Raw genomic sequence first — 27,922 nt, 5'->3', positions numbered from 1 at the left:
GAAGGAATGTGTACTGGCATGAACTTTGTGCAAAGGGTCACAGGATGAGAAAGGGAGAAAGAAAAGTGAAACTCGGGGATGGGCTCATACCCCCGCCTCCTGTTGGACCCACAATGCGTGCATTAAAACGCTTCGCTACAGGCAGCACTGATGTACACCCCGGTTGCACCGGGCTTCTCGGTGCTACCCTGAGTCCTTTTGGGAAGGAGGGAGACTCGGAGAAGGGCCGGCGCGGGTCAGGCCCTCCCAAAGTTCGAGCGCAGAGCAGGCCCAGGCCCCCGCGGCTCCTGTCGCCCCCGCCCCGGCCCGCTGGACAGCCCGGTCTCACCCGCTTCGGGGCGCTCCATGGTCGCGGCGCATGCGGGCGGCGCGTCTGGGCTGGCGGCAGCGGCGGTGGCGGGCCGCGTCCCGGGGCTGGAGGCGAGGCCGAGGCGGAGGCCAGGGCGGGGCTCGGGGCCTGAGGGCGGTGCGCTGGGCCGGGGCGGGGTCCAGCGACAGGCTGCGGGGGCCCGGGCCGCGGAGGCCAGGCCTGCGGAAGCGCGGAGCTTCCCAAGCCGCAGCCCCCGCGGCAGCGGCAGCGGCAGCAGCCGCAGCACCCGCATGCCAGGCCGGACGCCGGAACAAGCCGGAAGGGGCCGACCCGAGTCGCCGGTGGTACCCGGAGTCGGGCGAGAGGCGCGGACGGGCTCGGGCAGGGCGGGGGAAACTAGGGCCGGCGACTGCGGCGTCACGGCAGCCCAGGTCGTCTCGACTCTGCAATGCGACGCTGGGTCTTCGCCTGCCTGCCGAGCCCCGCGGCCTCCGACGGCCTTTGGCAGCCCTCATTTATTAACCGTGGCGCAGCCTTTCCCGTCCCACGCTTTCAAGGGCGAGATTGGGACTAGGATGAAAGAATTCTCTGGCCTGGTGTCTTTTGAGAATCCATGTGCTTAGTTTTGCAATCAGGGTTCTGATTGCAGAATATTTGGGAAGAGCGAAATGTACAAGAACGAGACCTTGTGCTTCTGTATAATGAGATACTTTATTTACCTTACTTTTAAAAAATGCAAATTGTGACAAAGTCTCTAATTTTTAACAATGATATTATATTTAGACATTAAGAGGAAGCCAGTTGCTGGTTCTTGTAGTATAAGGTACTGCAGTGAGTAAATTGGGAGAAAAAGAAATTTACTTAGTTTAAAAAAATAAAAACCTTTCACTTGAAACGGAATGCTACTGGGATTGGTTTTAGTGCGAAGAAACCAGGGGTTAAGAACATTAGGTGCATCCGTCCACAAATTAGCGCCTTTCGTGAATAATAACACTTCGCTTATGTTGAATGCATCGTAGAATAGGGATGGAAGAAAAGAAGACCCCTACACAGCCACAACAGCTGGCGTAAAGGCTGCACACTAGAAGTCGGCAAACTAGTTACTCTGATTTTCAAATAATTCTAACACGTTGAGTTTCTGATGCCCATTTATGGGCTGGTAGGAAAGTACAACCAGTTCCCCTAATATTTATTTAATGCTTGAGCTCTGTGCTGAGGATGTGCAGGTAAGACAGGTCTTTTACTTATGGAGCTGATCATATAATAGCAGAGAAAGAAACATAAGTAACTGCAGAAATAAAAGCTGCAAAAATGTGGTCCACATTCATAGTGAAGAGGATGAGAATATGCCACCCCAAATATGCCACTTCAGCATAAGGATTATTCTTGAGCTTAAAACAGTTCAGAAACTAAAGACTCAGGAACAACTTTGACCTCCCCCTTTCTGCCTAAAAGCAGGACATAAATTTCCCTTCGTAAAGGTGACTTAAATTTTTATTTTTAAAGCTTTACCAGGCCGGGCCCAGTGGCTCACGCTTGTAACCCCAACACTTCAGGAGGTCAAGGCGAGTGGATCACTTGAGTCCAGGAGTTTGAAACCAGCCTGGGCAACATAGCAAAACCCTGTCTCTACCAAAAATACAAAAATTAACCAGACGTGGTGACCCATGCCTGTAATCCCAGCTACTCCAGAGGCTGAGGTGGGAGGATCGCTGGAGCCCAAGAGGTGGAGGTTGCAGTGAGCTGAGATGATGCCATTGCACTCCAGTGTGGACAACAGAGCCAGATCCTGTCTCAAACAAACAAACAAACAAACAACAAAGCTTTACCACTCACCCATACCAGAAAGAGGAGAATGAGTCTTACCTGCATAACAAACCCATACATTTTCTAGTAACCTTCCCATACTGCAGAAAGGCTAAGCCCCCTTTTCCTTTGTCTAGCCTCTCCACACTTTATCATCGTTAAAATGGTATAGAAGCCCCCAGTTCTAACTGCCTCTTCGGGCTTTTAGTTCTTTCCTGTGAAGCATCTATGTGCATGTGTAATAATCCTTTTCTCGTCTTAATCTGTCTTTTGTCAATTTAATTTACACAGTCCAACCTAGTGAACTAAATGGGCAGGAGAAAGATTTTTCTTCCCCTGTGGTGTGTACCAAGAGATATATGGAAGTTTCATTCTCTTACCTAAGCAGAGGTAACAGCCCAAATGCCACATATTTTTCACCACCAGTATTATGAATATAGACTCTTATCAACACCTACCATGTGGAGGAACATTTTAATTACCCAAGTCTGAAAAAGGAATTTTTCACAGAGCTTCTCTTAGAAATGACAGGGAGAAAGGGAAGTACAAGGTGAACCTTGGACATCTTCTTGTGCCAAAAAGCAAAGACAAATGGGGACTATCAAAAAACACAAGGACTAGCGAGAAACAGCTTTCTTTGAGCAAATGGGAGATAATCTGACATCATAAAAGGATAACACCTGTAATTATTGTAACATACTGAATACAAAATCTATATACCCATAATAATACTCAAAAAATGAGGAAGAAAAACTAGTAGGCCACCATTAAAGGTGACAAGTACGCAATTCCTTAGTCTCCTTACTCTAAAAATTAAAGGGAAAGAAAGATTTACCATGACTTTTTAGAAGTAGTAGTATGGGAAAGCTGCTTTGCACAGAAGAATTTTCAATAATAAATATAGAAGACTTAAAATAATTGGAAAATTACCATTTTGCCACCACAACTGATAACTGATTGATGCAAAGATCATCAATATATTCTAAAACCATTACATGAAAGGTTAATGTGGACCAAAATATTTATAAGTTGCCAAAATACTACCCCCCACAAAATACTTGGTAATTGCTCAGGAGAGAACATATTTTTACTCCATGTAAATAAACCTGGTTGTCACCACCTTTATCGTGATTAAACTCAGCATCATTAATGGTGGACAATCTGTGAAAGCTCCTGTGAAAGCTATAGCATCACTGCAAGGTAGTCTTGCCATAAATATTTCACCTGAAGCTGCTAAGGCTTTAAATATAATTTTCAGATTTCCAGAAATGCAGGAGATAGAGGTACAAGTAAAATAACATGATGAGGAAAGAATCAGACCAATCCAGAATGTGTGACATTCTAGAAAATAATTGGCTCAGGCTTTTCAAAATCTCGGTGGGGTGTTGTGGTCCAGGAAGAGTGTGGTAGCTTAAAACTAAACCCTTCCAATCCAGTTGTTTTGGCACTGTGCCAGTGTATATTGTCCTCTGGGGAGAAAAGGGCTGTGTACTAATAGTCAGGGAGGAATGGGCAGAACATACGGAGGGAGAGGGAAGTGTGGACCAGAGGATCCATGCCCTCATGAGTCATGCTGCAGGTGAACCTTCGTTAAAGCATTGGGCAACCTGGTTCTTTCTTGCTTTCATAAAACAAATTAATACCTATGAATTCATCTTTTTTTTTTTTTTTTTTTTTTTTCTGAGACGGAGTCTCGCTCTGTCGCCCAGGCTGGAGTGCGGTGGCGCAATCTCGGCTCACTGCAAGCTCCGCCTCCCGGGTTCCCGCCATTCTCCCTGCTCTACTTCCCAAGTAGATGGGACCACAGGCGCCCGCCACCACGCCCGGCTAATTTTTTGTATTTTTTAGTAGAGACGGGGTTTCACTATGTTAGCCAAGATGGTCTCGATCTCCTGACCTCATGATGCGCCCGCCTCGGCCTCCCAAAGTGCTGGGATTACAGTTGTGACCCACCGCGCCTGGCCGAATTTATCTATTTAATTGATTTTCAATATTTACTGGTTCTGTCAATAACCAAACATCCTATAGGGATTTTTAAGATTTTTAAGCCTCTATGTCAGTTTGCCGATTATCTCTAACCTTAACTCATTCTCAGCACCATTTAGCAGGTATTAGAGTTTGTTTCCCACATCAGTACATTGAACTGTCCTACTGCTGTCACAGGGGACCGCAGCTATGGTCAAGATCAGTAGGAACTGTCAGTGACCTCCTTTGGGGAACAGTCCCTGACCCCACCCTTCTACTTGGGTTAGGTACTCCACCTGAGGGCTTTAATACTCCTTGTGCCCGCTCTGACCATCCCTTTTGCCACATTTTTCTGTTTCATACATTAGACTTTACGCCACTAGAAGGCAAAGACTATGTTTTAAAGTCTTCGTATTCCCAAATGCATAGAGATTGCTCAATGAATAGACATTCAATGAATGAATAAAACTTTTATAAGCATCCAGATCTATTAAGTACTCAGATTTGTCAAAAAATAAAGCAGCACTCCCAGATAAATTTCAAAAACAAAAAGAAAGAAAGAAAGAGAAACAATATCACGGGTAATCTTAATGTCCTAAAGTTTTGTCGGCAAACAGCCTGTTGCGTGGCAAGAGTGGCGCCATCTTGAAGCAAAACCTCCATGAAGATCAATGTCTGGCTCCCGCATGCAAAGGTGTTCTGCAGCAAGGTTTTTAAACCAAGCATCTAGCATAGACAACCCCTCATAAAGATGCTTATCTAACCTCCCCAGTGGTCATAAGTTTGAGATGGGACCAACTGCCCAAGTCTTAGAATACTTTCTGGAGGGTGGATGCGAGGATGTGTCATCTCATGGCCTCTGGAGAGTCACTTTGGTTCATAAGACCCTGTTAAGTATTTCTTTCTGAAAAACTGGATTTGTCAGTCACTTTCTTCAGCCTCTCAGCTCCCACAACCCTTCAGGATAGGTTTGCATATACCTGCTCACGCCTGAACAAGCTTCTCCAGCTTAAGGCTAAAAATTAGCCAACACTAACTTTAACATCTAAATGTTTTTTCTTTTTTAAAAATTTTTTAATTTCAATTTTTTCTTTTTTTCCCTGCAAAGCCAACTGCAAGTATAACATTAACATCTAAATCTTAATAGCTAAATGAACCTACCAACTCATGCCAAGACGCCAGTCCTTTGTGAAATTCCTCCAAAATACTTTTGGGTTTCCAAGTGGTGTCTGGCAAAACTAATCTAATGAATCATTCTAAGCTACCACCTGTTCCCAGCCCTTGCTTCACTGAGTTCCATTTGTCCAATCTTGACTCCGGAAAGTCCTCTGCCCTCGCGCACATCAGCTGCCTGCTAATTCACCTGGCCACAGTGGATTCTCCCAGTCTTCATGGTGACATCTCTTGCAAATGAAAAGAACAAGGTCATCTGGGCACAGTGGCTCACGCTTGTAATCCCAGCACTTTGGAAGGCCGAAGCGGGTGGACCACCTGAGGTCAGGAGTTTGATACCAGCCTGACCAACATGGCAAAACCCTGTCTCTACTAACAATACAAAATTAGCCAGGCGTGGTGGCACATGCCTGTAATTCCAGCTACTCAGGAGGCTGGAGCAGAGAATCGCTTGAACTCAGGAGGCAGAGGTTGCAGAGGTGCAGTGAGCCAAGATTGTGCCTGGGCAACAAGAGTGAAACTCCATCTCAAAAAAAGAGAAAAGAACAACTTCTCCCTACACATTACACTCTGCTAAGAGTAGAGCAGATTGAGCTGCATCACAGAAGATTTTTGGGACCTATAAGAACTACAGAATTCCTTGAGATACAGCAAGTTTCTTTACAGACACTGCCCCATTTCCCCCAGAGGGCAAGGTACAATGATTGATGAAATAATTGGATGGGAAGTGTTCAGGTTCAGATTGCCACACTGTTCCTGAAACATGACCCATTTCTGACTTTCAGGAACTACTACTAAATTGACTCATTCACCCTGCCCGACTCTTTTCTTTATGGTGAGTTCTCTCTTCAGGTCCCTCATTTCTCTTTTGTGATACGGTCCTGACCCAGTGAATTTCTACCAAAACAATTGACTCTGTTTTAATTCTTGCCCTAGGATGTTCCTTGGTCCCCATAGAAACTACAGTTGCAAATGGTTACAAAAAAGGATGACATCATGCAGTTCTACAAGACATGGCCAAATATCAGTACAAAGCTAACTGGGACCCTTGGTGACCCAAGGTAACTCGGGGTGACATTTCATTTTGCTGGAAGAAGAATATGTGTTTAACATGTAAGCTTTTCAATTAATGTTTGAGTATAATATTTTTAAGAAAGCACTACACCTATTTAATAATAGACTTATTTCAGTAGTCAGACACAGTTGAAGGGCCTGATAATATTTAATAACAGAATGCAACATTTTAAATTATTTTAAATATTTCTAACTACAAATCTAAAATTTTATGTAAGTAACATGTTGTTTTATGATATTTTTAAATTCAGAAAAACTTATGGAATAAAATGTAAAATTATCTATAATTGTATCTTTTTAGACATAGATATACATACACATATAAACACATACTCCTGCAGCATATATTTTATAAAAATGAAATCATGTCACATTATGGCATCATAAGCTACTTTTGTCTTTTACAAGATATTGTGACTAATTTCTCATGTCATTAAGCATTCTTCTATATTTTATATTATTCTTTCAATCATGCATTTTTTTTTTTTTTTTTGACAGAGTCTTGCTCTGTCACCCAGGCTAGAGTGCAGTGGCATGATCTTGGCTCACTGCAACTTCCGCCTCTCGGGTTCAAGCAATTCTCTTGCCTCAGCCTCCCTGGTAGCTGGGACTACAGTCACCTGACACCACACCTGGCTAATTTTTGTATTTTTAGTAGAGACCAAATTTCACCATGTTGGCTAGGCTGGTCCCGAACTCCTGACCTCAAGTGATCCACCCACCTCGGCCTCCCAAAGTGCTGGGATTACAGGCGTGAGCCACCGCACCCAGCTCAATCATGCATATTATATCCTTATATAAATATATCATAATGTATTTGACCAATTGCCAATGTCATTGTTCAACCTCATTTAAATTCATCTCAGTTTTTCTGTGTTAAAAATAATTCTATGATAAGTACATTTTTCTGTAATTAGTTTAAATTTTTTAATTATTTCCTTTTTTTTTTTTTTTTTTTTTGAGATGGAGTTTCACTCTTTTTGCCCAGGTTGGAGTGCAATGGCATGATCTCAGCTCACTGCAACCTCCATCTCCTGGGTTCAAATGAGTCTCCTGCCTCAGCCTCCTGAGTAGCTGGGATTACAGGCACACGCCACCACGCCTGGCTAATTTTGTATTTTTAGTAGAGATGGGGTTTCGCCATGTTAGCTAGGCTGATCTCAAACTTCTGACCTCAGGGGATCCGCCTGCCTTGGCCTCCCAAAGCTCTGGGATTTACAGATGTGAGCCACCACACCCAGCCTTAAATTATTTATTTAAAATAAATTCCCAGAAGGAGGTGTGATAGGTAATAGATTCTAAATTATTACAAGCCTTTTGAAATGTGTTGCCAAATTATCCACCAAAAACTTCATGCAAATCTATATGCTTATAAGCAGTTCATGAAAGTTTATTATCCATCCCACTAACCCTCATTTTCTATTTACAATGTTCAAATGGCTGTTATTTTACCTCTTATTTCTTTTATTATTAATAAATCTGCATATTATTTCATGTGTTTCATAACCACTTGCACACCTGTCTTTATAAAGAGCTTCTGCTTATTTTTCTTCTAAATCGTTTATCTTTTTCTACTACTTTATAAAATCCATTATTTTATTATATTTTTAACTTTTGTTTTAGGTTCAGGGGTACATGTGCAGGTTTTTATATAGGTAAACGCATGTCACGGGAGTTTGGTGTACATATAATTTTGCCACCTTGATAGGAGGCTAGTTACTTTTTCTGATCCTCTCCCTGCGTCCACCCTCCACACTCAAATAGTCCCCAGTGTCTGTTGTTTCCTTCTTTGTGTCCACTTGTTCTCATTATTTAGCTCCCACTTACAAGTGAGAACATGCAGTATTTGGTTTTCTGTTCCTGTGTTAGTTTGCTAAGGATAATGGCCTCCAGCTCCATCCATATTCCTGCAAAGGACATGATTTCATTCTTTATTATGGTTGCATAGTATTCCATGGTGTATAGGTACTATATTTTCTTTATGCAGTCTACTGTTGATGGGCATTTAGGGTGATTCTATGTCTTTGCTATTGTGAATAGTGCTGCAATGAATATATATGTGTGCATGTCTTTCTGGTAGAATGAAAATCTATTACTTTAAATACTTTGTCATATATACTGAAAACATTTCCCCTAGTTTGTTATTTGTATTTTAATTCGTATATAGAAGTTTATAATGTGCAGAATTTGAAAATTTGTATGTAGTCTTATGTATTAATTTTCCTTAGTGGTTTTATTTCTTTGCTCTAATGATTTAAATGTTTTCCTTTCATTCCCTTTCATTTAAATGTTTCCTTTCCTCTATGGATTGTTTATAGTGGCTTCTACTTCTTTACTTCTGAACTTATTTGGTTGTATCTTATGAGATAGGGACTTTTTCTCTAAAGAAATCAAATGTCCAAGTGCCATCATGACATACAACCTATGGTCAAGAACTTCAAGGTCTGGGACCAGATGCAGTGGCTTAGGCATGTAATCCCAGCACTTTGGGAGGCCAAGGTGGGCAGATGACTTGAGGGCAGGAGTTAGAGACCAGCCTGGCCAACATCTCTACTAAAAATACAAAAAAATTAACTGGTCATGGTAGCACATGCCTGTAATCCCAGCTACTCAGGAGGCTAAGGCAGGAAAATCGCTTGCATCCAGGAGGCAGAGGTTACAGTGAGCCGAGATCGTGCCACTGCACTCCAGCCTGGGAGACAGAGCCAGACTCTGTCTCAAAAAACAAAAAAAAAACAAAGCAAAATGAAACAAAAGAACTTCCAGGTCTATTTTCCCCACAAATCTACCTGCCCTGTCTCTTTTTCTCAGGTCATACTTTTCATCAGTCAATCTCACAAACTAAACTATGCTCATGTACTAAGTCCCAGTGAATTATTTTGGCAAAAATAATGGCAGGAAAACACTCTGTACACCTGATATACATATGCAGGCAGCCACTTAGCCATTAAATTACTCCGATTTCTCTTCGTTCAAACCTCAGTTCTGGTCCTTGTAACCACACCATGAGCAGGGAAGGCTAATGGAGCAGCAGAGGGAGACAAGACGCATGAATATGGAGTTCCCTAGGATTCAGGTAGTGTGGCCCATTCACGCCACGAGCATTTAATTCTAAGTATATTAATGTATGCTGCTTCTTTCCCCTGCTTCTCCATGAGGGCAGGGATTTTATAGTCTCCATCCAAAGTCTAGTATACAGGAGTTTCTAAATAAATGTTTATTGAGTTAGTTATTTAATGAACTTTCTAGAGATTGAACCTAATCTTAAAGAGTCAACTCTAATGGAAGCCAAGGATGGAGATTTTGGAGGTTTGAAGGCCTTTTGGCTGTTGTTTTTGCCTGCTCATAAATCTAATAATACCTGTGGACATTTACTTCTAGCATCATAAACTTGTTACATTTGTGGATATCGACTCAACATTTGCATCGCTAATTCATTCCTCAAGCATTACCCATGAAATGAAGGAATATTGTAATTAGTAATTCTTGGTACCCTGCCTATTTTCAATAAAAAGAAAAAGAAAAAAGTAAGCAAGAAAGAAAAGACAGCCAGCATATTCAATTACAGTATTGTCACATGTAAATAATCTGAGCAACCAAAAATAAGCCATAAATGTGTTTACCAAGATAAATTATTATAAACGATCTCAAGCCTCAAATTTGTCCAGAAATATAACTTATTTATTAAAGTGACTACTTATTTAATAACACAATGCCAATTGGAGAGAGGACACCTTCATGGCAGACAGAACATTTTTCTAAAATCATGTCATGTAGAAAATTATCCTAATGCCACATAGCCTCCAAGTCCACTGCCAGACAAGCTATCACAGAGATCATGGAAATGAAAGACTTCAAGACCAAATTAAACTGTTCACATCAACAGTTTATTAAATCAACTTAAAACACATAGCGAGAAACGGGGGAAACAAGCAGCATACATTAATATACTTAGGATTGGATGTTCGTGGCATGAATGGGCCACACTACCTGAATCCTGAGGAACTCCATATTCATCCATCTTGTCTCCCTCTGCTGCTTCATTAGCCTTCCCTGCTGGTGGTGTGGTTACAAGGACCAGAATTCAGGTTTGAACAAAGGGTTCCATATATTTAAGGCTGCCTAAGCCACTTGCTCTATTGGAAGGATGCAAGGACAAGTACATCTGGCCACAGGGGCCTCATATATATGCAATGACTCATGATTATTAGGCATTTCTTTATCATTCCATCCCTTTTAACATGCATCTACATTTAACATATACATACATACTTTACTTACTAACCAGTTATCTATGTGTAACACATCTTAGTTCATTAATTTCAGTTTTCTTCTATAACAGATCTTAATGTTCTCAAACAATATAACATGTGCATGTTACAAATCTCTAACACAATTCCCTGACTGCTTAATCGGCTGTTGTTGTACCAAACTTTTATAACTCATCTTGAATTTCAACTTGGCATGAAAATCCTCCAGAAAGTTTGGCCCCAACTTTTGGTGTTCATTTATTTTTCCTAATAGTGACCAGCTCTGATTCTGGTTATTTCCAAAGTAACAGTAAAAGGAAAATGTTGTTTACCTGTCTGGATTTTCCTCTCGCTCCTAAGATCTGTACGTTTCCCACCCACTTAGATCCTTATTAAAAACTCCTTTACTTGAAATGCATCTTTTTATTCATCCTTGCTCTTCTTAATTCAAAAGAAAGAAGGAAAGAAGAAAGAAAGAAAGAGAGAGAGAGAGGGAGGGAAGGAGGGAGGGAGGGAAAGAAGAAAGGAAGGAAGGAACTAAGGAAGGAAGGAAGGAAGGAAGGAAGGAAGGAAGGAAGGAAGAAAGAAAGGAAGTCAGTTAGTTTATTAAGGTCTCAGCCTGGGCCTATTATTAGGTGGAACAAGTGTTCTCATTCACCTTCCTTTTCCCTCATTCGAGTTTTCTGCGGCCAATTCTGCCACAAAAATTTTGAATTTCCACAGTAGGCAACCATGAGAAAGCACTGCCTCCCTATTCTCCCTCAGGACTCTTGCTGAATATATCACAGGCAGAGTGACCAGCTGTCCTGGTTTGCCCAGGACTGTTCAGTTTTAGCACTGAACGTCCCATATCCCAGGAAACCCCTCAGTTAGAGAGCCAGGAAGGGCTTGGAAGGGGAGGTAATATTTAAGACCAGATTTGAAAATGAGTGGATTAAGGGCACAACACATTCCAGGGTTGTGAAGACAGGACTGTGCAGGTAGATGCTAAAGAGAGTGGGTCTACCAGTTTGGCTGGTTTGAGTGACAGAGGACTGGGAGACAAGGCTGGAAAATTTGGTTGGGACCAGATTATGGAAAGTCTTAAATGCCAGGCTAGGCAAATGGGACTTTATTACATCAGAATTGGAATTTGTTCAAGAACTCTGACCTTGGAACTGACATGATGAAGGATAACTCTGGAAAGACACATCTTTCAGGTCTGTGCAGGATTTATTGGAGGGGACAGAGAATCAAAGCCCCAAGCCCAGTTAGTTCACTGCCATACTACAATAATCCAAGTATAAGGGACAGAAATGTAAACAACAGTGTTGGCCTAGAAATGAAATAAAAGTGATAGAGTTAAGAGTTTGCAAGACAATAGTAAGTGAAACTCAGCAATTGATAATGTGGAGAAAGAGAAAGAGGTGGCTGACGCCAGAACATTAGAAGCAGAGTGAATTGGGTATTCCCAGAGAAGCCCAGAACAAAGAGGATGAGGAGTGGAAGAATGGAGAGAGGGGTGAGAGCGGAGTGAGCAAGATGGCGGACAGTGTGTGCTGAGGAGTGGGATCCTTCCCTGGATCTCAGATACCTTCAATAAAGTCAATAATTAAGTTCACCACTCTTAGTTGTGAATGATTTTGTTCTGGAAACCAAGGAGATGGCTGAGAAACACAGAACACACGAGGACCCCCTGTGCCTAGAGGCTGAAAGAGTCCTGTGATTATAAACCCCTAAGAATTGGCAGAAATCTTAGGGAGGGGCTAGACTTTCACATGCCATCAGAATTTGAGTCCCTTTAACTAGATCTTCAGAGGTGGGAGTGACATTGAGCTAAATTCTATTTAAATGCTAAAAAGGAACCAGTAAAGAGAGACAGTAAAGGAAAAAAACTGGCTGGGCGCGGTGGCTCATGCCTATAATCCCAGCACTTTGGGAGGCCGAGGCGGGTGGATCATTCCAAGTCGGGAGTTCGAGACCAGCCTGACCAACATGGTGAAACCCCGTCTCTACTAAAAACTACACCAGGCATGGTGGCACGCACCTGTAGTCCTGGCTGCTTGAGAGGCTGAGGCAGGAGAATTGCTTGAACCCAGGAAATAGAGGTTGCAGTGAGCTGAGATCGCACCACTATACACCAGCCTGGGTGATGAAGTGAGATTCTGTCAAAAAAAAAAAAAAAAAAAAAAAAACTGAATAATGGGGGTGAGAGGTATAGAGTCTGTTCAAATGAAGGCAGTGATCTCACACAGGATGGAAGCAAGTTAAGGAAAGATGGGTCCTGCTAAGTATTTGGATGGGTCGTGATTAAGGGAACTACTTTCTAAAGATGTCAATTTGCTTGATGGAAATAAGTGAAGTCATTTGCTGGGAGGAGAGGAAGACACTGAGGAAGGACTCTTGGCAATTTGGAAGTTATAGGTGTACAAGTGATCATTGAAACTATGGATGTGGATGAGGTCACCAAGAGAGGGTATATAAAGTTAGAAAATTAGAGGGCTGCAGATGGAAGACCTTCACTATCTTTGCGATTAGAATCTGAATTTTTTTTTTTTTACATTTTGTCAGCTGCCTGAATTATTACATACTTAATGCATTTCTTCTTTTCTGGCCAAGAATAAGAAATAAACACTGTTGAGGACATTTACATCCAGAACATTGATTCTTTTTCTTCAGTTAAAATAAAAGAGATCATTTACTTATTATGAGGTATACTCTAGCTTGTATTATTTACTCAGAAGATAATGATGTCTTATATTGTGGATTTTGAGATAATCTCTATTTTTATACACTGAAGTAGTTAGTGTTCCTGACCACATTTTGAGCAAATGCCAGATTGGCAGATTAGGCTTAACAGCTCTAATTAGGCTTCCTGAATTTGATTAGTGCTAGGGATTAGTTTCTTCTTTGATAGTTTATTTCACAAGATTTCTTAGTTTGAAACTGTGTTTTGCTGACTATTTTTGGTATCATATACATCATATAAACCATCATTATACATTCCAATAGACCATTCTTCATTGATGATTTGTTGTTGTTATTCCCTGGTAAGATTTTCTGAATACTAAAAGGAAAATATTAAGAGCGATATCAAATTTCACTTTCTGGGTCATCAGGGCTCTATATTACTATTTGTTGGTTTCATTATCTTCCTAACGTGCCAGAAATTATTGATGCAGTTTATGTTCAAACTTCTCATTGTTCATTCTAAAATGTGTGTTACAATTGTTTTTTCAGGAAGATATTAACATAGATTATAGTAATAGGATATTCATATCTGGGCTAGCAGATTTTACATCTTATTCAACTTAGTCATCTCATTGCTTATTTGGCATAAGTATTCCTCGTTTTTTAGTTGTGCAATTGATATTTAAAACAGGCATCACACAAGCCTTAACTGGCAATGCTAATCTTATTTGCATTCCAATTAGAGTATAATTGACAATTACACTATGAGGTTTTCTTTGAATATTGTAAGAATTAGAAGATACAAGAAGTGGAAAAAGTAGTAAAACTTTAAGAGTACTAGAGAGCAATAGAATCAGAGTGGGAGGAAATTTGAGTCTATTTTCCCTTACACAGTAAAATATTTCCTTACAGATGGTCATCTATTTGAATACATGGTCCAACTAAAAGCTCTTTGTCTAAATATTGTGTGGTTTCAAACGGCAAGTATCTTCATTGTCTATTGATTGATCTAGTAATATAGTGAAAGACAAAATAATTATAGACAACCAAACTGCAAAAATTCCTTTACTATAAAGTATTAGCTACAAGGCAGGCATGGTGGCTCATGCCTGTAATCCTAGCACTTTGAGGGGCAAAGGCAAGTGGATCCCTTGAGCCCAGGGGTTCAAGACCAGCCTGGGCAACATGACAAATCCCATCTCTACAAAAAGTGCAAAAATTAGCCAGGCGTGGTGGTGTGCACCTGTAGTCCCAGCTACTTAGGAGGCTGAGGTGGGAGAATCTCCTGAGCCCAGGGAGGTGGAGGCTGCAGTGAGCTATGGTTGAGCCACGGCACTCCAGCCCAAGTGACAGAGTAAGACTCTATTTCAAAAAAAAAAAGAAAGAAAGAAAGAAAATATTAATTACCCAAGGTCCTCTGATTTTTTTCATTCTTTTATCACTTCAGAGCAACAGTAAATTTTATAGACATAATTTATATATATATAAACCATGTATAATACTATGCCACTTTTAATTAATATCTTTCAAATATTTCTCTCAAATAGGTATTTTATATATATAATAATTTGTATTATATTATAATGCCTTATTGTGTTAATATGCAATCATTTGTTTAACCAGTCCCCAAATCTTGAGCATTTCCAGTAGAATCCACTTACAAATATCCTCGGATTTTTTTCTCTTTCATTTGTATCATTTTCTTGATCCATATACCAAAAGTAAATTTATCAAATTAAGAGGAATGTTCCATTTTATGGGGTTTTGGGGGTTTTTTGTTTGTTTATTTTTGTTGGTTTTTTTTTTTTTTTTTGCGTAGGTAAAATATGGTAGTCATACGATGACAATCTATACAGCAATTACAGAGGATGGACTGATCTACATTAACTAACATGCACAGATCTCAAAAACATCATTAAGCAAAGCAAACAAATTGCTAAACAATTCAATATACCATTTGCATTAAACACACTATTTCCAATGAGTTCATATATGTATGTAAAAATGTTAAAGTCTAAATGGAAGTATAACAAACATAACAGCCATTAAGAGGGGAAGGGACAGAAATGGGGAGTGGTTGGTAGCTGAATGAGAGTATCTTTATAACAACCTAGTTTCTCAAAAGGATAATGAATTCATGCATTGCTTGGGTAATTAGAATGGATTTAACTCTTAAAACAAAAAAGCTGGCTGGGCGCGGTGGCTCATGCCTATAATCCCAGCACTTTGGGAGGCCAAGGTGGGTGGATCATGAGATCCAGAGATCGAGACCATCCTGGCCAACATGGTGAAACCCCGTCTCTACTAAAAATACAAAAATTTGCCTGGCATGGTGGCACATGCCTGTAATCCCAGCTACTCAGGAGGCTGAGGCAGGAGAATTGTTGAACCCGGGAGGTGGAGGTTGCAGTGAACCGAGATCACGCCACTGCCCTCCAGCCTGGCGACAGAGTGAGACTCTGTCTCAAAAAAAAAAAAAAGCAAAAAAGCCATATACAGATTTGAATAAAAGAGTGATGGTGTTCATGAATGAGTGAAGGCTGAGCTCATCGCACCAGGCTTTGCTGCCTCTGCATGACCCTTGTAGCTAATGAGGTTAGTTCCTAAAAGGAATCTCACATGTGTTAGGCTGGGATGTGGCCCAGCATACCTCTCCCGTATTTCCTCACAACCCAGACTGGTGCTCAGCCACCCGGTTACCATACATGATTGAAGCTACAGGCTTCCTCAGGCGCTCCACTTACCAAGTAGACCCCATCAGTGCCCTGAAACTTTTGTTTTTTTAATTTATTTTATTTTATTGTATTTTTTAAGAATAATAAGTAGCATAAAAAGCATCTGCTTCCCCAAAGCCCTTACTACACTGGGTTTATTATTTACTTGATGTTTCCTAAATCATCAGCAGTGCTGACATTTTTCTATTGGTCAAATATTTATCAAATGCCTAATAAATTCCCAAAAACTCACTGTGTCTTGTAAATAGGCATCATTTGTTCAAGGGGCAGCATGGTGAAGTGGTTAAGGGTATCACTTTGAAAGCCAGATTTCTATCTGTGAAAAGCTTTAGAGGCAGGCCTCTCATAATATTACAGTTTCCTGTAAAATTAAGTATGAGCCCTTCAGCTGTGGATCTGAGGCCTGCCACAATTCATTTCTACACACTTTTTTTTTCTCATTGATAATTAATCTCTAACATCTTTCAAATGGATCAAATTAATAATTTTTTGTTCCCTATCTTTGAAAACGATGTCCAACAACTATATTGTAGTGTATAATACTTTCACCTAAAATGCCTTCTGTATCACCTGAAGGAAAATTTCAGTCTTTCCTTTTATGACCGTCTCATATATCCCCTTCATCTGATCTTTCCAACCAAATAAGGATACTTTCTACTCTGAAAACTTCCTCTGCTTTATTTTTACCTCTTTTGGGGTGGTTAAAATATTTTAGCTTTCATTATAAATAATTCTCTTACGAGATAGTTAACACTTTAAGGGAGTCTAACACTTTGCTTAGCACATGGGACAGATTTGATTTTTTTTCCAAAATAAATGATGAATTGACTGATCCACGTTCACACACCGAGGCCTCATTTCATCTGTGCTAAAAACGTGAAGTGGCAAATCCAGGAAATTTCCAGATAATTAAAAAAATTAATTGATTTTCTAGCAATTTCCTGACCAAAGCCTTCAAGAAACTACACTTGTTTTTTTTTGTTTTTGTTTTTTTTTTTTTTTTGAGACACAGTCTGGCTCTGTTGCCCAGGCTGGAGTGCAGTGGCACAATTTTGGCTCACTGCAACCTTTGCCTCCTGGGTTCAAGGGATTCTCATGTCTCGGCCTCCAGAGTAGCTGGGACTACAAGTGTGTGCACCACACCTAGCTAATTTTTTATAGTTTTAGTAGAGACAGAGTTTTGCCATGTTGGCCAGGCTGGTCTCGAACTCCTGATCTCAGGTGATCCACCCGTCTCGGCCTCCCAAAGTGCTGGGATTACAGGTGTGAGCCACCATGCCCAGTCTTCTCTTTTTTCTTAATCAATATTTGCCTCATTTTCTCTGTGGAAATGTGACTTTCATAGATCCCAGGGTTGAATCTCAAAGTGTTTGCTCCCAAGACCTCGATGTAATCGGACAAAAGGAAGAAACGCATCATTGGCTTCATTCCACTGTCTGGAGGGCTTAGCACTTTATATCCCTCAACCCTGGCCTCTGGTGTACTCTCCACAATTACTGGGCTCTTGTTTGTTGACCCCTCTCCAATGTATTTGACTTATTTTGGATTGATTGCGTCCCCCCTGCAACCCCTTCATTCCATTTTTTCTCCTCTTCTAATTTGGAAGTGATATTCTCTATGTTGATTGTTTTAAAGGAGTTATCCTAAATAATTAACAGGCATACTTAAAAAAATCTAAAGTTAATGTCTTTACCTTCTCCCCAAATAACACAAGGACCTTCAAAAATTTTAACTTCGACTACTGCCCTGAATTATATGCTGTTATAATCTCTCTTCTCTCTGACAATTGTTAAAAATCATCTCTTTATCTTTGGAGCTTTATAGTTTTAGCAATCTAAGCATGAATTTATTTTACTTATTCTGCTTGAAAACATTAGGCTTCCTGATTCTGAAAACTGGTATCTCTCAAAAGTTTAGAAAAAGCACCCATTTGCTATTTTATTATTGTCTATTTCCCCATAATCTTTTTCTTTCCTTCTTCCAGAACTCTAATTATGTTACGAAGTCTGACTTTGTCCTCAATTCCCTTTAGACTCTCTATACAGTAGTTCCCCCTTCTCTGTGGTTTCACTTTCCATGTTCAGTTACTCACAGAACAGTACAATATATCTTAATATTTTGAAAGAGGCGAGGTGTGATGGCTCACACCTGTAATCCCAGCACTTTGGGAGGTTGAGGCAGGTGCATCACTTGAGGTAAGGAGTTCAAGACCAGCCTGGCCAACATAGTGAAATCTTTTCTCTACCAAAAACACAAAAATTAGCTGGGTGTGGTGGCACATGCCTATAATCCCAGCTACTTGGGCGGCTGAGGCATGAGAATCACTTGAACCCTAGAGGCAGAAGTTGCAGTGAGCCCAGATTGTGCCACTGCACTCCAGCCTGGGCAACAGAGTGAGATTCTGTCTCAAAAACCAAGAAAAAAAAGATATTTTGAAAGAGAGGGAAAGACCACATTCACATAATTTTTATTATAGTATATTGTTATAATTGTTCTGTTTTATTTTTAGTTATTGGTGTTAATCTCTTACTGTGCCCAATTTATAAATTAAACTTTATCATAGGTACATATGTATAGGAAAAAACAGTCCTATATATGTAAGATTTAGTACTATTTGCAGTTTCAGGCTTCCACTGGGGGGTCTTAGAACATATTCCCCTCAGATAAAGGAGGACTACTGTATTTTCCATCTCTTTGTTTCTCTGAGCATAATTTTAAACAAGCCCATTAAATGTTTCTTCCAGTTCACTAATCCTTTCTTCAGCTTTGTCTAATATGCTATTTCTCCAGCTTTTGAATTTTGAACTTCAGGTATTATATTTTTCATTCCTAGGCCATCCATTTGGTTCTTTTTCAAATCTACTTGAATTTTTTTCTAGTCTATTGTTCCTGTTTGCAGGTTTTTACTTCTTTAAACATACTAACCACATTATTTTCTAGTCTATATTTGATCATTCTAATATCTGAAATCTTTGCATATTTTATTATAATAACCTTTCTGGCTTTCTTTCTGGTTCATACTTACATTACCTTTATTTCTTATATGTTTTGTGATTTTTTTTTTCATTGTGAGCTTGTATTCAACCTTTATCTGAGGAAATTCTTTGAAGCCTGGTTTGAAGTTGCATTCCTCCAAAAAGAATATCATTTTATTTGTGTCACCAGGGGGCACTATTAACCTGGAACAACTTAAATTCCTTACTTGGTGTTTCATACTACATTGGTAGGGTTGCCAAATAGAATACAGGGCATCCAGTTATGTTTACATTTCAAATAAACAAGAAATTATTTTTTGTGCAATATTTGGGACATACTTATACTAAAAAGTATTCATTGTTTATCTGAATTCAAGTTTAACTACGGATGCTCTATTTTTATTTGCTAAATTTTGCAGCACTATGCATCACTAGCTTGAATCTGGCTTTAGACCCACATAAGCGCTTGGTTGAGTTTATGAATTCTCAGAGAATTTTTTTTCCTGTTCTCCCAGGGCAAAAGTTGAGAGAGGCAAGTTTTCAATGTCTTCTTCTTTAGATAGACATATTTCTTGCTCACCTGTATACTGAGAGTGTTGCCATTAGAAACTTAGCTCTATGCAGGGATCACCTATTAGATTCCTCACCATAGGCCGATCTGTTATCTTCTGCATACCATTTCTCAAAATGTAAATTCAAGGTCCCTTAGGTTGACCCTTAGGGTGAAAACATGCCTCAGAAATCATTTACCTTTCAGGAGTCTTTTCTTTTCTTTTTTTCTTTGTTGTTGTTTCCATAGATTCCTTACAGTTTTGCCTGCTATATAAAAGCATTTAATGTATTATTTATACAGTATATTCAGTTCTTGGAGGTTTTTTCAGGCGGCCAGTAGGAGAGAAGGTATTGGGAGTGGGGCCATTCAGAGTATCTCAAATGCTATTCCATCAGAACTAGATATCCTTCAATCCGTTCCTGCTGAATCTGCCTTCTGGTATTCTTGGTGTCTCCTTGAAGTTTCAGTGTTCCGCATCAGTACGTGGGTCTATTCCAGAGTAGTTAGTATCGTGTGGCTTTGCTTTCATACTCTGCAAAAACTGGTGATCTCTACAGTGACAGAGTACAAGACCTTGCTCTAAGCTCAATCTAATGACTTTGGGCATGGTACCACATTAATTTCCTACCAGTGCTCTTTCTCTGAGGCTAGAATCTAGTTCCCTGTGACCTAAATTCTTGGGGAGTTCTACAGTGTATTAATCTAATGCTGCCACCACCACTACCTCAATACCTCAGCATGTCTTCTGAGTTAGTCCTCAGGAATCCCATTCAAATTGGTGTATCTTAACTACAGTTTCTGGAAACACACCTAAGATTCCACATGGGATTAGCCTTAGATTAGTTTTTTAGTTTCTTTTAGGAAGATCAGTTTTCAGATCAGGATTAGATTCCACTGGGCAACTCTACCTTCATGGGTGAGTGACTAGCAGCTTCTTCCTCATCCCTATCAGTCCCAGTGTCAGAGGTTTAGTTTGTCTTTCTTCCAGGCCCACCCAGCACAATACACCTTCAGTGGTGTGCTAGAGCTGGCTTATACCAGATTGCAAGAGTCAACTTTTAAACTTTCAGGAATCTTGAGTGCTGGTTATTAAGTCCAGCTATTATTAAAAATTAAATTAGGGAGACATAATTAAATAAATTATATTTAAAACAATGGTAACTATAAAACTCTTAGAAGAAAACATAGGAGTTAATCTCTCTGCTTTGGATTAGGCAATGATTTTTTAAATATGACATGACATCAAAAGTGCGAACCACAAAAGAAAAATTAAATAGGTCGGGCGCAATGGCTCATGCCTGTAATCCCAGCACTTTGGGAGGCTGAGGTGGGCAGATTACTTGAGGTCGGGAGTTCGAGACCAGCCTGACCAACATGGAGAAACCCCACCTCTACTAAAAATACAAAAATTAGCTGGGTATGGTGGCGCATGCCTGTAATCCCAGCTACTCAGGAGGCTGAAGCAGGAGAATCGCCTGAACCCAGGAGGTGGAGATTGCAGTGAGCCGAGATTGCGCCATTGTACTCCAGCCTAGGCAACAAAAGCGAAACTCCATCTCAAAAAAATATAACTAAAACTAAAATAAATACATAAATCAAAATTTTAAAGTTTCATGCTTCAAAGGACACCATCAAGAAAGTGAAAGTACAGCCGATATAATGGGAGAAAATATTTGCAAATCATACAAGGGCCTTCAAAAAGTTCATGGAAAATGCATATTATGAAAAAATTATGCATGGATTTCAAGTTGTTTTTGCACCAAAATAAACTCATACTAACTTGTTATAAAATATCTGAAGAGGATCTACATTGGGACACTAAGAAGGCTAAGACATCAGTTTGAAAAGAGCTTCTATCAGAGCAATATGACTTCTGCTAAAATTGAAGCAAGAATAAACATCAAATTTATGGTGAAATTTTGGTGAGAGAATGGTGAAATCATTAATGATTTACGAAAAGTTAACGAGAACAATTTCCCAAAGAAATCAGCAGTTTACAAATGGATAACTTGGTTTAAGAAGGGATGAGACAATTTTAAAGAAAAAGCCTACAGTGGGAGACCATCACATCAATTTTCAAGGAAAAAAATTAATCTTGCTCTTGCCCTATCTGAAGAGGATTGACAAATAACAGCAGAAACAATATCAATACCATAGGCATCTCAATTGGTTCAGCTTACATGCTCCTGATTGAAAAATTAAAGTTGAGGGCTCGGTGGCTCATGCCTATAATCAAAGTGCTTTGGAAGCCCGAGTGGAAGCATTGTTTGAGGCCAGGAGCTTGAGACCAACTTGGGCAACATAGTGAGAACCCATTGCTACAAAAACAATTTTTTCTTTTTTTTTTTTTTTTTTTTTTTTTTTGAGACGGAGCCTCCCTCTGTCACCCAGGCTGGAGTGCAGTGGCGCAATCTTGGCTCACTGCAATCTCTGCCTCCTGGGTTCAAGCGATTCTCCTGCCTCAGCCCCCTGAGTAGCTGGGATTACAGGTGCCTGCCACCACACCTGGCTATTTTTTTTGTTTTTTGTGTTTTTAGGAGAGATGGGGTTTCACCATATTGTCCAGGCTGGTCTCGAACCCCTGACCTTAAGTGATCCACCTGTCTCAGCCTCCCAAAGTGCTGGGATTACAGGCGTAAGCCACCACACCCAGACAATCTCCTACTGGCTTTTATTAGTTGTATGTCTTTATGCTGTTTTTACCCAGTCTAAATTTTACAGATAAAACTTGTTTGAGTTCAGTGGCTTACACCTATAATCCCAGCACTTTAGGAGGCCAAGATGAGCGGATCACTTGAGGTCAGGAGTTCAAGACCAGCCTGGCCAACATGGTGAAACCCCGTCTCTACTAAAAATACAAAAAAAAATTTAGCTGGGAGTGGTGTCAGCGACCTGTAATCCCAGCTACTCAGGAGGCTGAGGCAGGAGAATTCCTTGAACCCGGGAGGCAGAGGTTGCAGTGAGCCCAGATCACACCACTGCACTCTAGCCTGAGCAACAGAGTGAGACTCCGTCTCAAAAAAAAAAAATTAAAATTAGCTAGGTGTTGTAGCACACACCTATAGTCCCAGCTACTCTGGAGGCTGAGGTAAGAGGATTGCTGGAGCCCAGGAGGTTGAGATTACAGAGAGCTAAGATTGTACCACTGCACTCCAGCCTGGGTAACAGCGTGAGACCCTGTCTCTATAACTAAACAAAGCAAAACAAAAAAGCCTTTAAAAGGCATCCATTTTTCTTCAGTTAATAATGTAAGAAAAACTACATTGACATAGTTAAATTCTCAGGAACCTCAATTATTTAGAGATGGACTAAATAAGTGGCTGGTATTTTGGCTTCCAAAAGTGTCTTGACTTTGATGGAGCTGATGTTGAGAAATAATGTTTATATTTATCATTTTTATCTTTTAATTCCATTTTTCCACGAACTTTTTATTTTTATTTTTTTTGAGACGGAGTCTTGCTTTGTCACCCAAGCTGGAGTGCAGTGGCGCAATCTCAGCTCACTGCAAGCTCCACCTCCCGGGTTCACACCATTCTGCCTCAGCCTCCCGAGTAGCTGGGACTACAGGCACTCACCACCACGCCCGGCAAATTTTTGTATTTTTAGTAGAGATGGAGTTTCACCATGTTAGCCAAGATGGTCTCGATCTCCTGACCTTGTGATCTGCCCGCCTCGGCCTCCCAAAGTGCTGGGATTACAGGCGTGAGCCACTGTGCCCGGCTCCACGAACTTTTTGAAGTCCCCTTTTATATCTGATAGAAACGTATATCCAGGATATATATAAAAAACTCCTATAATTCAATAATAATACAAAATCCGATTAAAAAACAGATAAAGGATTTTGGGTACAGTGGCTCATGCTTGTAGTCCCAACATTTTGGGAGGCTGAGGCAGGCAGATAACCTGACATCAGAAGTTCGAGACCAACCTGCATGGTGAAACCCCGTCTCTACTAAAAATACAAAAATTAGCTCAGCATGATGGCATGCACTTGTAGTCCCAGGTACTCAGGGGGTTGAGGCAGGAGAATCACTTGAACCCCGAGTGGCAGAGGTTGCAGTGAGTCAAGATCATACCTCTGCACTCTAGCATGGGTGACAGAGTGAGACTCGGTCTCAAAACAAACAAGCAAACAATTCCAAAAGAAAAAAAAAGATAAAGGATTTGAATAGGCATTTCACCAAAGAAGATATACAAATGACCAATAAGCACGAGAAAAGATGCTCAGCATCATTAGTTTTTGGGGAACTGCAAATCAAAGCTGTAATGAGATACCACTTCACAGGCACTAGGTTGGCTATAATTTTAAAAGACAGACAATAAAAAATGCTGGCAAGGGTGTGGGGAAATTAGAAATGTCCAGTATAGCAAATCCATAGGGACAGAAAGTAGATAGGTGTTTGCCTAGGGCTGGGAGAGGGGTGTGACTGCTAAGGGTTATGGGGTTTTATCTTTGGAATGATGAAAATGTTCTGAAATTAGATTGTGGTGATGGCTGCAAAACTCTATAAATATTCTAAAAACTGTTGAATTGTATACTTTAAATGGATGATCTGTGTGGTATGTGAATTGTATCTCCATAAGCTGTTAATTTTAAAAATGTAGTAAATATGCAAACATATCACTTTCTAATTATTTTACAACATTTTACTATTGTCTAAACTCCTGAGGTTATTTACCGAAAGATGATGCCCAAGTGGCCCCAGGACATAGAATCAAATTGTGTATGATATTAAAACAACAAGAATTGTTTATCTCAACTAATACCTTGTTTATATCTTTGTAACAGACAGCCAGATGGTAGTGAGTGCTAATACTGTGTACTAATCCTTTAGGAAGACTAGTTTGCTTGAGGTTTAGACACAAACAGGAATGATCTGTGCCATTATAAGAAATATAATGATGTCATGAAGGGCTTTATGATAAATAAAATGATTAGAATATGGTATTAAAAATATGTAGTCATTTATCCTATTGCATTTCATCAAGAAATATTAAATATTATAAAAAATGCAAAAATGAATTTTCTCATTCTTGCAAGCAGTCAAGTCTCAGCCGGAAAAATGGAAGTCAATTTAAATATTTAAAGATAAAAGGCTTTAATTTACAGAGAATTAGGTATAGGTACTGTACTTATCAATTTTTGCAAGGGCATAAGGAATGAAAGTCGGGGGAGCTGCCACCAGCTTTCACATTCACAGTCCAAAGAATCTGAAACTTCTTGCTTTCATGCAGAAGTCAGGAAGATGTAAGAGACTGAAATCAATAGTCATGATTGCCCTGAAGTCCTGGGGTGAACGATACAGGGGAATATAGAAGTTGCTGCAAAAGTCACAACTTCGGGCGGGGTACAATGGCTCACATCTGTAATCCCAGCAATTTGGGAGGCTTGAGGTGGTAGGATTGCTTGAGGTTAGGAGGTCGAGTCCACAGTGAGCTATGGTGGTCCCACTGCACTCCAGTCTGGGTAATGGAGTGAGACCCTGTCCCCCCCCCCAAAAAAAATAGTTACATCTTCTTAAGTCCACATGTCAACCAACACAATTGAAGAAAGAGGATTGGATTCTGTCTTCTGCCTTGTAATTTAAGCACAAGTACACCTCATGGGCAGAATCTAAACTGTATTTGGTTTACAGGGACTATGAAAAGACAGTTCTCATTCATCAGCCCCTGACATGAAGGGGTGAGTATCAAAGGAAATAGAAATAGTGCTGAGTACCAACAAATCATATATGACTTATTACCCTCAAGGGTAGTCAGGTAATTTTTTGAGACTGTATATAGCATGAGTTTGGGGTTGTTCTTATTGATAGGGGATGCAAGTTGCAGAAATTTAGTTTTTCCCTGAGATAACTTCTTGACATGTCTCGAACCATTAGATTCCTAGCAGTTTACCAAGTTGGCGGGCCCTGAAGTTTGTTGGGAGATTATTTTCCACCTTCTATCACACATCTTAAGAAATATAAAGAATGTGAATTCCTCTCACTTGGTCCAGTCATCATTATGTCACTAACGTAGTGGGCCAGTGTGAAGCCCTACAGGATGACAACACTATCAAAGTTCCTAAGGGCTAGATTAAGACTGAGAGCTAGAGACTTGGCATAGCTCTGAGACAGGACTATTGTGTACTGCTTACACTTCTGTGTAAATGTAAGGGGCTCCTGTGATCTTTACTTATTGGTATAGAATGGGAGTCAGAAGACTAGTGTCTGCAGACTGGGCATTTGTTTTGTAAGTAAAGTTTCTTTGGAACACAGCCATGCCCATTCATTTACATATTGTTCGTGGCTGCTTTCACCCTACCATAGCATATTGAGTAGTTGGGACAAAAACCTTTACAGACCAGCCAAAATATTGCCCTCAAACTCAAGATAAACAGAAATAAAACAAAGTCTTAAATTTAAATCTAAAACAAAACCATGGCCCCTTTATGAAAAACATGTGCTAAAATGTATTAATAATGGTTAAAACCAAGTACTTTTTTTTCCAGAGATTTGCAATAATTAATACCTATTTAAGTGGGTTTTCCCCCTAGGTCTTTAAATTCTAGTATAAAACAGCCAGAGCTGGGCTGTTCTCTTAACCTCTGATCAAATAAGCCTGTTTAGAAAAATCTATGTGTTTTGCTTATATCATTGGGCAAAGTAATTTGTAATATATGATTGACATCATAAATCATTACTTCTAATGAAGCACATTTTTAGAAAAATAAAATTTTGGGGCACCTGTTTTAAAAAGCTCCAGTGCACTTTCCAGCTCAGTCAGAATCCTCATTTGGAATTAACTAGGGGTTCCTGGTTCCTGCTGAAGTTACATATTGACCTGAATGAGAGAGGCTGGCCTCCAGCATAGACCCCAAGCTCTGTGTTTATTGAGTCAAGAGTAAGGATCCTCTCTCTTAAATCTAGTGGTGGGCAGGGAGAGGACAGGGGCCAAAGTTAATTGACTGACCTTTTAATTTATATTGCCATTTGCAGACACTTTTCTTGTATTTTTGAATTCTTATTTTGTCACAATAATTTGAAATTATATAATGCTTCCTAGGTTAGTGAGCATTTTCAGAAACATCATTTGATATCCATATCAACTCAGAAAGTATTTTCTTCTCACATGTCATAGATGAAGTTCAGAAATAGTCAGTAAATCATCCAGGTTCACAGAAAACAAGACCAAAAGTTACTAATACTCACCAAGCATCCATTAGATGGCAGGCACCATCTCAAGCCAGAACTTTTATCCTGACTTTTAGACTCTGTATTAGTCCGTTCTCACACTTGTATAAAAATAATATCTGAGACTGGGTAACTTACAAAGAAAGAAGTTTCATTGACTCACAGTTCCCCATGGCTGGAGAAGCCTCAGGAAACTTATGATCATGGCAGAAGGGGAAGCAGGCACCTTCTTCAGAAGGCAGCAGGAGAGTGAGTGCAGGAAAAACTGTCACCTTTAAAACCATCAGATCTCGTGATAACTCCTTCGCTATCTTGAGAACAGCATGGGGGAAACTGCTCCCGTGATCCAAACACCTCCCACCAGGTACACCTCCCTCCACATGTAGGGATTACCATTCGAGATGAGATTTGAGTGGGGACACAGAGCCAAACCACATCAGACCCCAAGTCTAATATGGTCTGAATGTTTGTGTCTCCCAAAAATTCATGTGTTGAAACCTGATGTCCAATGTGATAGTATTAAGAGTTGGTGTCTTTGAGAGGTGATTAGGTGCCATCTATGAGAAAGCAGGCTCTCACCAGACACCCACTGAATCTGCCAGCACCTTGATCTTGGACTTCCCTACCTCTAGACTGTGAGAAGAAAAAAAAAAACTGTTATTTACAGTACCCAGTTATGTACTCAGTTATAAATAGGTCAATTTATTGTATTTAGTTATAGCAGCCTAAATGGATTAAACAAAGTCCAATATTCTTACTATCACAATGTATTAATTCCCATTCTAGTGAGTACTGGGGATAGTAGTGATGGTGGTAACTTTTAAACATACAAAAACATGTCAAACACTACCCCTCAAACTGAGAATAAGATGACTAAGAGAAAGGAGACATAACTGTCAAACTTGAAGGCAAATGCTGTGTATAAAGTTATTGAATGAATGGTTTTAATAGTATGCTTATACTACTGCATGAAGAATTAAGCTGAAGAGCAAGAAGAACTTTTTTCTTTCTTTCTTTCTTTTTTCTTTCTTTCTTTCTTTCTTTTGAGATGGGATCTCGCTCTGATATGGTTTGGCTGTGTCCCCACGGAAATCTCAATTCGAGTTGTATCTCCCAGAATTCCGACACGTTGTGGGAGGGACTTAGTGGGAGGTAATTGAATCATGGGGGCTGATTTTTTCCTGTGCTATTCTTGTGATAGTGAATAAGTCTCATGAGATCTGATGGGCTTATCAGGGG

At 40.0% G+C, this 27,922-nt stretch overlaps 1 protein-coding gene and 1 long non-coding RNA gene across 10 annotated transcripts in view; one reads left to right on the top strand and one right to left on the bottom strand.

The window, feature by feature from the left end:
• The window catches only part of AKAP7 (A-kinase anchoring protein 7), a 148,987-nt gene extending 147,049 nt beyond the window's left edge, over positions 1–1,938 (bottom strand). For all 8 annotated transcript variants that reach the window (XR_010158196.1, XR_010158197.1, XR_010158198.1 and 5 more), the window contains exon 1: positions 329–1,938. Coding sequence is in view for 4 of the 8 variants with exons in the window: in XM_518739.8 (XP_518739.4) it covers positions 329–602 (274 nt within the window). In the remaining 4 variants the exon portion in view is untranslated. The remainder of the gene's footprint in view (positions 1–328) is intronic.
• Positions 1,939–6,254: 4,316 nt separating this feature from the next.
• LOC129144322 (uncharacterized) overlaps positions 6,255–27,922 on the top strand; it is a 46,547-nt gene continuing 24,879 nt past the window's right edge. Inside the window, exon 1 of one of the 2 annotated variants that reach the window (XR_008548661.2) lies at positions 6,255–6,367. This is a non-coding gene — a long non-coding RNA (uncharacterized LOC129144322). The remainder of the gene's footprint in view (positions 6,368–27,922) is intronic. The other variant, XR_008548660.2, reaches the window with a different exon arrangement.

Source organism: Pan troglodytes, chromosome 5 (assembly GCF_028858775.2).
Source record: "Pan troglodytes isolate AG18354 chromosome 5, NHGRI_mPanTro3-v2.0_pri, whole genome shotgun sequence".
Lineage (NCBI taxonomy): Eukaryota > Metazoa > Chordata > Mammalia > Primates > Hominidae > Pan > Pan troglodytes.
The sequence above is the reverse complement of the archived record's forward strand: the minus strand, read 5'-3'. Positions and strand labels throughout refer to the sequence as shown.